This window comes from Lactuca serriola, chromosome 1 (assembly GCF_051521515.1).
Source record: "Lactuca serriola cultivar US96UC23 chromosome 1, Lser_US96UC23_V15, whole genome shotgun sequence".
Taxonomy (NCBI): Eukaryota; Viridiplantae; Streptophyta; class Magnoliopsida; order Asterales; family Asteraceae; genus Lactuca; species Lactuca serriola.
The window spans coordinates 114,708,488-114,721,011 of NC_136408.1; the positions used below are offsets into that span (position 1 = coordinate 114,708,488).

Here is a 12,524-nt window from a genome sequence, read left to right on the forward strand (position 1 = left end):
CCAAACTTCATTTGTCTTCGTGTCGAGTTTGACGTCTTGCTTTTCTATAGGCTCTGCTAAATCTTTCAGATTAAGCAAATCTTCCATCCTTGGCTTCCACATGTTGTAATTTGTGGGCGTAAGTCGAACCATCATAATCGTACTTGTAGATTCCATCGAAAATAATTGCAAATTTATTTTACAAATATTTCGAGGAAAAATTAGATAAAACCGAGCTCTCGGTTGGATTCGGGAGCATCAAAAATGGTGGGGTAGAGTTTCTCGGGGTCAAAATATACTTTCTTGAAAAGTTATGTGCTAATTTGTAACTTTTCGGAACTATAGGGGCTAAAATGTAATTTTCGGAGCTTACAGGGGCCAATCTGAAATATTTCTGCCAACCAGCGACTTTTCTGAAACTTTTCAGAACTCCAGGGACCAAAACAGATGTTTTCAGAAGAACAGGGACCGAACTGCAGTTTTTCAGAAATAGAGGGACCTTTCTGCAATTTTCTGGAACTTCAGGGGCTAAAACGCATCTTTTCTGAACTTCTGGTCGATGATGACGTCAGTCGTCTTCTCCGGCGAAACCTCTCCGGCGACTGGTTTTTCGGCGATATTTCCGGCGACTTTGACCAGACTTTGACCGACGTTTTGGAGGTCTTCCCGTGGTCAAAAAATTACGAAAAATATATTTTCGAAATCCTTGAAACAAGACCTTTCTAATGGTGTACCCAGAAATCGATTTTGAGACAAAAAAAAAATTGACGAAAAAACAGAGAAATTCGTGAAAAAATCCCTGGACACCAAACCAAGCTCTGATACCAGTTGTTGGGGTTGGAAAACTCTTCTATTAAACACTAAAATAAAATTACAATAGGAGGAGCAACTCTCACACTCAACTATTACAAAAAACCAACCCTCTCACTAACACTCTCACTCTTAGTGTTATACTATCTGTTTCTCTGTGTTTGGGATGTTTACAACTGAATAATGAAGCCTCTATTTATAGTCTTGGCAGCCACCATTGTAGTTGCCTTCATTAATTGTGTTCATCATAGGGTGGGAAGAAAAACTTGTCCCGTAGGTTTCATTTTGTCAACAATGATGGCTACTGTAGCTTTGGAGGTTGGAACACAACATTTTGTACTTCTTCTTCTAACAGAGATAAGTGTATCACTTTTACAAGAATATCTTAATCAAAAAAGAGAACAATTTCCTAAGAATATAAAACTTACCTGGAATTCAAATGCTTTCTTAAGCTGTAGTTGAACATCACCAGCCATTGGTCGTTTTTCTCTTTCACGATGTAAGCATTGATAGGCAATCATTTGAAATGTATACAATGATTTGGGCACAATTTGTTCCTTTATGCCTTCAAACACCATCTCATCAAGCTTTCCTTGTTCACGGTACAATTTAAACAAATCAATTAGATTTTGAAAATAGTCCATGAAGAATTCATGAATTAATCTCCCACGCAAGATCTCAACTAAAACCACACCAAGCGAATATATATTAGATTCCTTTGTGAAGAAACGAAATTCCGCATGTTGTGGGTCGCAATAGCCATTTGTGACTCTATAATTGTCCGTGACAAAATCCGTATCCTTGTTTATTGGGGTTATCAAGGAAATCCGAAAACTAGTAATTTTTGCTTTCCATTCTTCATGTAGTAAAATGTTTGAACTTCTGATGTTCCTATGTATCACTACCTCTTGTGTTAACGTGCCTCCATGAAGGAAATCCAACCCTTTTGCAATATCAATGCATATCTCAAGCCGTTTCATCCAGGTAAGATCATTGTCCTTCAAGTGCATATCAAGACTTCCTCTAGATTCATAGTCGTAAACAATGATGTTTTCACCCATTTCTTTGCAATAGCCTACAAGACCGACGATATACTTGTGTTTATACTTCAAAAGAATTTGCAGCTCCAACAAAAAATCATAAGCTTCCCCAATTACAAAACTTTTCAATCTCATTACAGCAACAGTATTACATCCATTAGCGTTTGTAAGTTCTCTTTTGTATACGTAGTCAAATTCTCCACTAGCAATCAAGTTGTTATGGCTGAAGTTTTATGTGGCCAATTTTAAGTCCTCAACTGAAATTTTGAGGTTGTCCTTGGGGTTCTCCTGTGAATCATCACACACTCAGGTCGATTTCAAAATTCAAATAACTTAAATATTCTTATCTAATGTTCAGTCATACTCTTGTCTCCAGCAAGTTCATGTCAAACTAGTGCACTAATTAAATGTTAGTAATGTAGGAGATAACAAATTCTAAGTGATTATATATGTTGGAGTCTCTTCAAGGGCTCTTTAATAAAGTTAATATGGGGCTCCACGTATATTTACAAATAATGATGGAGATGACTAATTCTGGAATTGTATATGCAACAAAATCAAGGTGTGCAACAAGTATCAAAATCAAGGTGTGCAACAAGTATCGGTTTCTTAATATTTTACAAACTTTTTACAAGAAAACTAACTAAATATTATCTAAAATCACTGATTGAGAGATAATTCCTCTAAAATTATTTATTTTAGATGTAGAATTTGACAAGACAAAAATTCCACTGTTGAAATTAGTGTATATGTGTAAGATTGCACATATACAATCCATGTTCGACTTCTACTATGTATTACAAACTAGCATAAAAAACCCTTCGTTTCTTCTATATATTAATGGATGGAGAACCCAAATTAAAAAAAAATTTAAAATTCTTTGAAATATATATAGAGTTACTTGAAAAGATAACGATTCCTCAAGTTTCTTGATGATGACTTTTGCTATTGGACGCTCAGCTTGTCTTTCTGCCACACACTGATATGCAGTTTTTGAAAATGCATCCAAAGAATGTGGATCAGGTCCTTTATGTAGATTAACAGTGTTTTCATGAGTTTCCTCCATCAACCTAGGATCCACCATTTCATATATTGTTCGTTCATTGAAGAGTCGACGTGCGACAACTGCAATTCCATTGCTATTTTCCTTGATGTAAACTGGATCATTGGCAAACCTCCCAGATAACATCTCGAATAAAGAAACCCAAAAAGAGTAAATATCTTATTCATTTTTCAACTTACCAGTTATATAATATTCTGGATCCAAATAAACTTTTGTGCCTGCAATATGTTCCGTAAAGAGAGTGTTTGATTGTTGGTTCTCAGGACGAAATTTGGAATGCCCAAAATCAGCAATTTTCGCCTCCCATTTCTCAACTAACAAAATGTTACCACTTTTTATGTCCCTGTGTATTATCCTTCGATCATCCTCTATCTTGGTGTGAAGGTAATTTAATCCACAGGCAATATCAATGCAGATGTTTATCTGTTGCACCCAAGTAAGATTAGTCAGGCTACCAGATAATCATGAAGGCTTCCATTGGAAGCATGCTCATAGACAAGTATCATATGACCATGATTACAAAATCCAAGAAGATGGACTATGTTGGGATGCTTGCAACTAGTAAGCATCTCAATTTCTGTAAGGAACCCTTCTTCTCCTTGCTTGTCTTCTCTAATCAATATGCGTTTTATAGCTACAGTGTTGCGTTTCTTTGGAAGTTCACCTTTATTTTTTTGTTCTAGTGGCAAGAAGCTGTGGCTATCATAATGGTCAAGTTCTGCTTTGTACACATCACCATATGTGCCTGAGCCAGTGAGGTATTTTTCAGCAAAATTCTATGTGGCCTTTTCTATACCAATCAGTGGGATCTCTAAGTGTTCCAAGTTCTTCCCCTGCGAAAAATTGAGGACGAGTTAGAAAAATTGTTACGCATCGGTTGTCATTGGTACTTTTAGTTCACCCATATACAAAGCAGCCTATTTAAATTATTGTCGTACACCTATTTTGAAATAACAATAGATTATTATCAACCATATGTCCTAAGGGCATCCATAATGCATTGAACTCTACAGAGTTCAATGGATTGCCACATCATTTTTCTACATTCCATACAACTCAATCAATTTTTTCCTACAATACATTCAACTCTATAAAGTTCAATACAAAGTTACACAAGCTAATTTATAGTATGTATTTAATATTAGAAAACTTTCATTTTTCCTATTGAAGAGTTCAATGGCCATTGAACTTCAAATTTATTGAATGTCAAGATCATCTAAAGATTATGGATATGCATCATATTGTCTTTGTTTTTGGAATGGCTAAAGTTTATAGCTTGTAAGAAGCTGATGAACCCATGAAACCCAACTTGCATTAAGATTTCTCAATCTATAATAAAACTAAAAATTCATTTATAATATTCTTCGTACCAAAGACCAAGGAATTACAAAAATACTTAATGCTTCACCTAAGGATAATAACATCCAACGTTTCCTTTTTTGAGAAAAAAATGAACCTGTCTAAACAATATTCATCTAAATCGTTACACCTTTCTACTCCACAAACCTATCATGTTTATGCATCATGTTGTATCAAAGCTTCGTTTACGCATTGAAAACTTTTAACTTGCAATTCATATTGGGTTTGAATATATGTTTGGAGGTGGACAAAGGTTGTGTATTCTTGGCACTTAATTATGTTTGAGTGGAAAAGCCCATATGAGTTGTGAATAGTCATTAACTAACACTAGGCAATACTTGTGACTAAGTTTGGAGGTAATCGGAGATGTCTAGAGATTAGCATGGATAATATCAAATAGATTGTGAGTTATAGAATTTGAAATATCAAAGCTAAAGTTGCTTGTGGCGTGTGTTGGATGAGATGGTGTGGAAAACTATTTGATGGGATTTCACATCGGGAGTTGGATTGAATGGGTAGAGCTCATAAGTATTGTCATGATTTTAGATCGAGAGTTGGAGTGAATAGGTAGAGCTCATAATTATTGTCACATCTCATGATGATGCTCCCTTTTGTAACGTGCTTTAGTAGAAAATTTTCACGTGTCAAACTCAGTGGAAATAAGATTCTTATGAGTGAATTTATGAATATGTATAATATTTTTATTATTTTTGGTACATGAGAGACTTGGTTTACAGTATAGGTATGGTTTGGGAAAAATATGGTCGAGTGCACAAACATGGATTGGCAAATTATTCCCCTTTTCGACTAAAATATAATGTGGTTTACATAAACAAGAAAGGTTGGAAATTTATGCGAATTCTTGGTAAGGTGAGACGTAGATCCTGAGTGCATGTACCATGAGTTGTCGGGTTGTGGTAGCTACATTGTATGGAAAGTAGTCTCAAGCTCAATAGAGTTATGGGCTAACGATGGTCAGATGGCATGTCATAAATAAAATGAGAAAGAGAAAGTCACTTCTGAAGAATTAGCCACCTACAAGAGGCACTAAAATGATGCATCAAAAGTTGCTTGCATCATGGTTGCCCTGATGACCCCTGAGTTGCAGAGATTCTATGAAGACTACTGGTCGTATGAGATGAAAAAAGACCTTATGGAGAAGTACCATAAGTGTGACAACCCAAACTTTTATCTTGTACAATTGATGTTTACATCCAAATTAAATTTGATTGTTATCACCATTTTACGCTATTTAAGGGTCCGTTTAAGTGTTCTAAGCTTGAGTACAGTTGGGAATGAGATTAGGAATGAGTCAACACGTCGTTTAGAAGCAAAACCGGGCCATACACCCTTCTAAGAGGTGTGTACGCCGGCACACATGGGTGTGTTCGGCCGCACACCCACTCTCCAGCCGCACTCACCCTTATATATATATATATATATATATATATATATATATAAGGGGACCCCTTCACTCATTCCTTTCCTTTGGCTGCACTCTACTTTCTCTCACTACTATTCTCTCTCTAAAGACTTCACCACACTCAAATGGCCTCAAAAACGTGAACTACTCCATCATTCAGCTTGTTATAGTGGTAAGACACCTGAATCTAAGCCTAAAACTCATAGTGTTCTTCGTGTTCCTCATCCTTTGAAGGTGTACGGCCGCACACCTTCATAAGGTGGCCGCATACACACTAAACTCTCTAAAGTGAAGGGTTTTGGCCTTCATTTACTAATAGGACTTGGTATTAGCACAAGAACATCTCGAAAACACCTCAAAATCGACATTTCGGACACAAACGAGGAGTGTACGGCCGCACACTCCTTTGTACAGCCGCACACACCCTCTGTACGGCCGCACACACATTCTGGCCGCACACACATAAAAGTCAAGATTGGTGGCCTTACACTCAAATCTATATCATTACACTCATTTGGGGACTTCAATAGGTGTCTATAATACCTAATCCTAAGTGTTTTCATGTCCCTAAGATGTGTCCATGTGTCTAATATATATACCCTAAGTGTAATCACATATGTGTTATCACAAGTTAATAGGATCCACTTGCATACGAAACATAGGTTTACTCTCAACACTCGTAACCAATTGTACTTTCGGATCCTACTATAAACTGTGAGTTCATACCCCTACGTTTTTTTCCGAATTTTTCATGTTATCAGGGGGGAATACAAGCAAAAGTACAAGGAAACTTGTGCTCAAATTATCTCTTTTGCTTAGAATGATTTTATGCTCGGTATGCTTTTAACTCTGAAAACCGTTTTACCAATCGATTAACGAATCAACTCGTAGAAACAGTTTTCAAATCTAAAGCAAGAAACTTTTAAATCATAAGCAGGATTTTCGTACTATTACTTGTAAATTTGTTAGGCTAGGTTTGAGACATGTCCTTGGTAACACTCCATCGGATTCGTGAGTGGAGGACTACGACTTATAACCAGAATCTCTTGGAGGGAGAGCGTAACTATTGTGTATAGATCTATATGGGACTGACTATCCCGCACCCTCACTGCTAGCTACAACAGAACCATTAGGTTCAAGGGTGACATAGTCATAAAAGATATTGGCCCCCGTTTCCTGCCTTATCCAGTCTAAGTACGGTTATGGCACTCACAACTTAGGTAACAAGACTTTACTTTTGTAATAATGAAACGAGTGAACTAACCTCAAAGTAATAACCGATTTGATTACTAGAGGGCATCATTAACGCCCTTAGGATTTAGTTCACTAACCTATTTTATTAGTTTGATTTATGTAATAAGGCTAATACATCTCATAACGAGTAACCAGGGTTTTTTTTAAAGAAACTACATCTATCGATACAAGTATCGTAGATACTTGTACACCTCATATCAGAATCGGAAATCAAATATCGACTTTTAAGGAAAATATAGGGTTTTCCTAGGATAGCTTAATCTTTCATAAACAGGCTGTTTAACTTGTAACTAATGGATAATCAAACATCTTTCATAAGAAAATAAGGGATTTGCTTGGGAAATAACTTTTCAAATAATCAAAGAAACATTTCTTTCACCAGAATCAAACGCTTATGAACTCACCAGCCTTATGCTGATATTTTAAAACTGCTTGTATTCTCAGGGCATCAATAGACAGGTAGTCTTGCCGACTTTTGAAGAAGACGGAATACTCTGAAGTCATGTCTTTTACTTTTTCCATATACTGTTATGTACAAATCATGTTTTGAACAATGTAAATATTCATATTATAATGTAATGGTTGTGTTTACTTCGCTTACTATAATACAACTGTTGTGATACTACGCATGATGTCACTCCGCCCCGGAACGTTTCCGCCGTCCGTTTCAGGGTGTGACAGATTGGTATCAGAGCTATTGTTTATAGTGAACTAAGTATATCGAACCTTACATGGTATACAACTATAAACACTAAGGGGCTGAAGTGCTCTGAACAAAAAGTATACTTTTAAAATAGAACTATTTTTACAAAGAATATACAAGTATATCCAAGTACCAGAAATTTGTGTCACAAGTAGAACAAAACAAAAGTATTTTGGATGTTGAACATTGCGGTTAAACCTGGGCAGTTATGTAATCATGTATAGGGTCAGTAAAGCCTGATCAATTATATGCATTCGAGACATGACCAACATGTGCATGGGAGTGACTTTGGTGTTGCAACAGGCCTAAAACTTACCCGGTATCCATGTAACTTAAAATACTATAGGAGTATTTTAGTCAGAGCCGAATATATTATAGAAATTCGATCATAGTGTTGCTACCTATTCGTTTCTTAGCAATAACTTACTTGCATTAGTAACTTTCCTTTTGCTTATCGCTTAGTAGAACACTCCAACCATCGCAATGAGATATATATTTTTGCTTCATATCTCTTGATTCGATTCAGAGGACTTACCACCCTCTTCTTCCTAATTCTTTTTAGAACAAGACGCCTCCCTGAAGAAGACCTATCAGAAGGAACAACGACACTCCACCACCACCACTGCCCCCTCAGTTTGATCCCATTATGTTTCAAGCAACTGTTACTGCTGTTGTGGCTGTTGGGATGTCACAAATGAATCCTGGCGGATCTGGTGGACAGGGAGGTGGTACGCATCCCCAAAATCAAGATGGTGGTCAGGAGCACCAAAAGGAGTGCTCGTATAAGGACTTCATGAACGCAAAACCCACATCCTTTGATGCCGTTGGAGGTGTTATCGCCCTGACTCAATGGTTCTAAAAGATCGAGTCCATTTTTTAAATCTGTTCCTGTTCAGAGGTCAACAAAGTAAAATTCACCGCTTGCACCTTCGCCAACAGGGCACTAACCTGGTGGAATGGCCGGGTCAAATCCCTAACCCTACCAGTGGAAAATGCTATGGGTTGGGAGAGCTTGAAAGAGCTCATGCTTGCTGAGTATTGCCCTCGGGGTGAAATGCAGAAACTGGAGCACGAACTCTGGAACCTAAAGATGAAGGGTTCTGACGTTGCCGCCTACACATCTAGGTTTGAAGACCTAGCGCTTCTCTTCCCGGGAATGGTCACCCCGGAAAGCAAAAAGGTTGAAAGATACATTTGGGGGCTGAATCGGCCGACCAAAGGAAATGTCTTGGCTGCTTGGCCAGCTAAATTTGATAGCGCCAAGTGCCTGGCACAGACTCTGATCGATCATGGAGTCGATCTCGATGAAGTGACCGCCAGCCCTGAACCGGATAATGGGAGTGGGGAGAAGAGAAAATTCTAGAAGCATAGAAAGGGTCAATCTTCGCATGATCCCTCAAAGAAACAGCATACGGTAGCAGTTCACGCCGCTACTACCCCTGTCGCTGCTCCTACAACTTAAGAACCTACCAGTAGGTATACTGGTACCCTCCCTTGGTGCAATAAGTGCAGCTATCATCAGCACATCCCTGGTCCATGTTGTCAGATGCTCTGCAACAATTGTGGTAAAAAGGGCCACCTAGCTCGAGGCTGCAGAAACCTAGTCCAACCAACCGCTCAGGCATCTGGAGCAGGCGTCGGTCAAGCCTGTTATGGTTGTGGGGAAATCGGACACTATAAGAGAAACTGTCCCAAGGCAACAACAACTGGCAACACCGGGAGAGTACTAGTTATGGGGCAAGAGGAGGTCGTGGCTGACCCTACCGTTGTGACGGGTACGTTCCTCCTCGATAACTCGTATGCATGCATTCTTTTCGATTCGGGTGCTGAAAGAAGTTTTGTTAGTCATGCATTCAAGCATTTCCTTAAACATAAATCCCAACCTTCAACCGAAACATTTACCATCGAGATGGCTAACGGTGAGAAAGAGAGCACTAATGACATATTCATGGGTTGTACCCTTACTTTGAATGACCATTCATTCCCCATCGATCTTATGCCAGTCTCTATAAAAAGCTTTGATGTCATTATCGATATGGATTGGTTGAGCCCCAATCGTGCTGATATCCTTTGTTTCAAAAAAGCTATCCATCTCAATCTTTCCCCGTATGAAACTCTTTTAATCTACAACGACAAACCCGATTCAAACCTTCGCATCATTTCATGCATCCAAGCCTAGAAACTCCTGCAGAAGGAGTGTTATGCATTCCTAGCCCACATCATTAACGAGAAGCAGGAAGTTAAAGACCTCGAGAGCATCCCCGAAGTCTGCAACTTTCCTAATGTTTTTCCCAAATATCTCCCGGGAATCCCTCCCGAACGCCAAGTCGAGTTTCGCATCGACTTAGTCCCCGGTGCTACCCCCATAGCTAAATCTCCCTATCGATTAGCGCCGGCAGAAATGCAGGAGTTATCTAGTCAGCTAAATGAGTTGCTCAGCAAAGGGTTCATCAGACCGAGTTCCTCACCCTGGGGAGCCCCGATCTTATTTGTGAAAAAGAGATCTTTTCGGATGTGCATTGACTACCGAGAGCTGAACAAGCTCACAGTCAAAAACTATTATCCTCTTCCTCGAATCGACGACCTATTTGATCAACTTCAAGGAGACAGTTACTTCTCGAAAATAGATTTAAGATCAGGCTACCATCAGCTACGAGTCCATGAGGGCGATGTTCCTAAAACAGCATTTCGGACTCGATATGGTCACTGCGAGTTTGTAGTTATGCCCTTCGGTATAACCAACACACTGGCAGTGTTCATGGAGCTGATGAACCGGGTGTGTCGTCCTTTCCTGGACAAGTTCGTCATTGCATTTATCGACGATATATTTGTCTATTCCAGAAGTGAGGAAGATCATTGACATCACTTGAGATCGGTGCTAGGAACCTTAAGGACAGAGAAGCCATAAGCGAAATTCTCCAAGAGCAAATTCTGGATTCGAAAAGTAACCTTCCTAGGTCATGTGGTAAGCGAGGAAGGCATACACGTGGACCCCTCCAAAATCAAAGCGATAGAGAATTGGTCAGCACTAAAGACACCCACCGAAATCCGTCAATTCTTGGGTCTCGTTGGCTACTATCGTAGATTTATCCAGAATTTCTCTAGAATTGCCAAACCCTTAACAACTCTGACTCAAAAAGGAGTACCCTTTTGTTGGAGTGAGAAGCAAGACACTGCATTCCAAACATTGAAGCAGGCCTTGTGCAGCACACCTATTTTGTCCCTGCCCATAGGGACGGAGGACTTCGTTGTCTACTGTGATGCATCCAATCAGGGCCTAGGTTGTGTGCTCATGCAACGGGGAAAAGTCATTGCTTATTGTTGGGTCGTGTTTTGTTAAGTATTGCGTCAATCAGGCTCATTTATTAGTCCAATTTTGTATCTCCGGTATGGGCCTGTCCATCCGTGAGCTTGATAGGGTTTATTATAAATATAGGTGCTTGCATGCATCTTAGGTTAACGATGGTAACGAAAGAATAGATTAATCAGAGAAGTTTTATTATCGTTCTTGTAACCCTAAATCCTCTACAGCGGAAGTTCTTAGTCGAGCTCTGCTGAGGATTGTTTGAATTAATCATTCGACATATTTTGATCCATACTTGTCTTGTTTATTGTTTTGTGTTCATCATAATTCCTGTTACAAAGATCTAATTGATCTTCAAGTTTATTTAATAACTTATCAATTGGTATCAGAGTGGGAGGCTGTGTAATTCATACACATCTTTTCTGTGAAAAAGGTTGCGATTAGGGTTATTCCGTGTTAACTAATATTTATTGAGCCGTCATCCCATAATTGACGTAACTCAACATTTATTTGTGTTGCCCTAATTTAATACATTACAAGTCTGATCTTTTAAACAGGTTATTCGATCAAGCATAGACGAGTCACAATCTAATCCCATTAACATCTCAAACAGTATTGGATCAACGACAAAGATTCCCATCCTTTATACCCAGGATTACAAAGTCTGGGCGCATCACTTTGAAGATTATGTCATCGGATCTGAGGACAATGGTTATCTCATCTGGGAAGCAATCGTTTCTGGACCATTCGCTCATTCAGCAACTTCAAGAATTATTAAAACTCAGAAGGAATACAATGATCTTTTGAAAGATGTTAAAGATATTGCTCAAGACGAAAAAGATAAATTTCAGTGCAATATTAAAGCATTGAGATTAATCAGATTCGCTCTTCAATCTGACACTTTTAGGCTGGTGAGTTCATGCAAAACTGCCAAAGAAATATGGGATAGGCTACGAGAACTGTATTCTACGGACGAGGATCTTGAGCATTCCATTCAAACCTTGCTTCTATCCAAGTTTGGTGAATTCAAGCAGAGTCCTGAAGAAACTGTAACTCAGACATTCGATCGCTTCAATCATCTTCTTAGTAAGATGATTAAACATGATATTGAAAGGAAGTTGATTGAACAAAAGGTTACTTTTTTAAACGGTCTCAGATCTGAGTGGAGAGCGGTTGTGTCCACTGTTAAAGCGCATGAGCAATTCAAATCTTACTCTTTGGCGAAACTGGTAGGCATTCTGAAATCTCAAGAAAAGATTGTGTTACAGGAGAAAAATGTGGTCTCAAGCTTGGGTTCATTGGCCCTTCTGTCCAAAAGCAAAGCTGTGATGGATGATGAAGACCTCAACCTAGAGGATTATGACCTTACCTCTAAAGACTATGAAATGATGGTGTCAAACCCAAAAAGTTTCATCAAGAGGAGGTTCCCCACCAATAAGAACCAAAATTGGCAGGGAAGTTATAGTTCTGAAAAGGTCAGGGAAGAACCGAAGGCAGAAGAACCAAAGAAGGAACCGAAAGCTAAAGGAGATTCGGGAGTAAGCTGCTATTATTGTGGAGGAAAGAACCACTATGCCAAAGATTGTGTC

The 12,524-nt window shown here is 38.8% G+C and overlaps 1 protein-coding gene across 1 annotated transcript; it reads right to left on the bottom strand.

Annotated features, from left to right (window-relative positions):
• Positions 1-1,161: 1,161 nt before the first annotated feature.
• On the bottom strand, positions 1,162-3,018 carry LOC145060338 (putative receptor-like protein kinase At2g23200). Its single transcript, XM_079008025.1, has 3 exons — positions 2,744-3,018; positions 1,218-2,052; positions 1,162-1,173 (listed from the first exon to the last, which is right to left on the bottom strand). The coding sequence occupies exons 1-3, from the start codon at positions 3,016-3,018 to the stop codon at positions 1,162-1,164; spliced, it is 1,122 nt and encodes a 373-aa protein (XP_078864151.1).
• Between the last annotated feature and the right edge of the window lie 9,506 nt (positions 3,019-12,524).

Coding starts and splice junctions, on each gene's coding strand:
- LOC145060338 (XM_079008025.1), bottom strand. CDS start 3,018: ATGTTATCTGGGAGGTTTGCCAATGATCCAGTTTACATCAAGGAAAAT. Junction 2,053..2,743: donor ATCAAGAAACTTGAGGAATC/GTTATCTTTTCA, acceptor ATAAAACTTCAG/CCATAACAACTTGATTGCTA.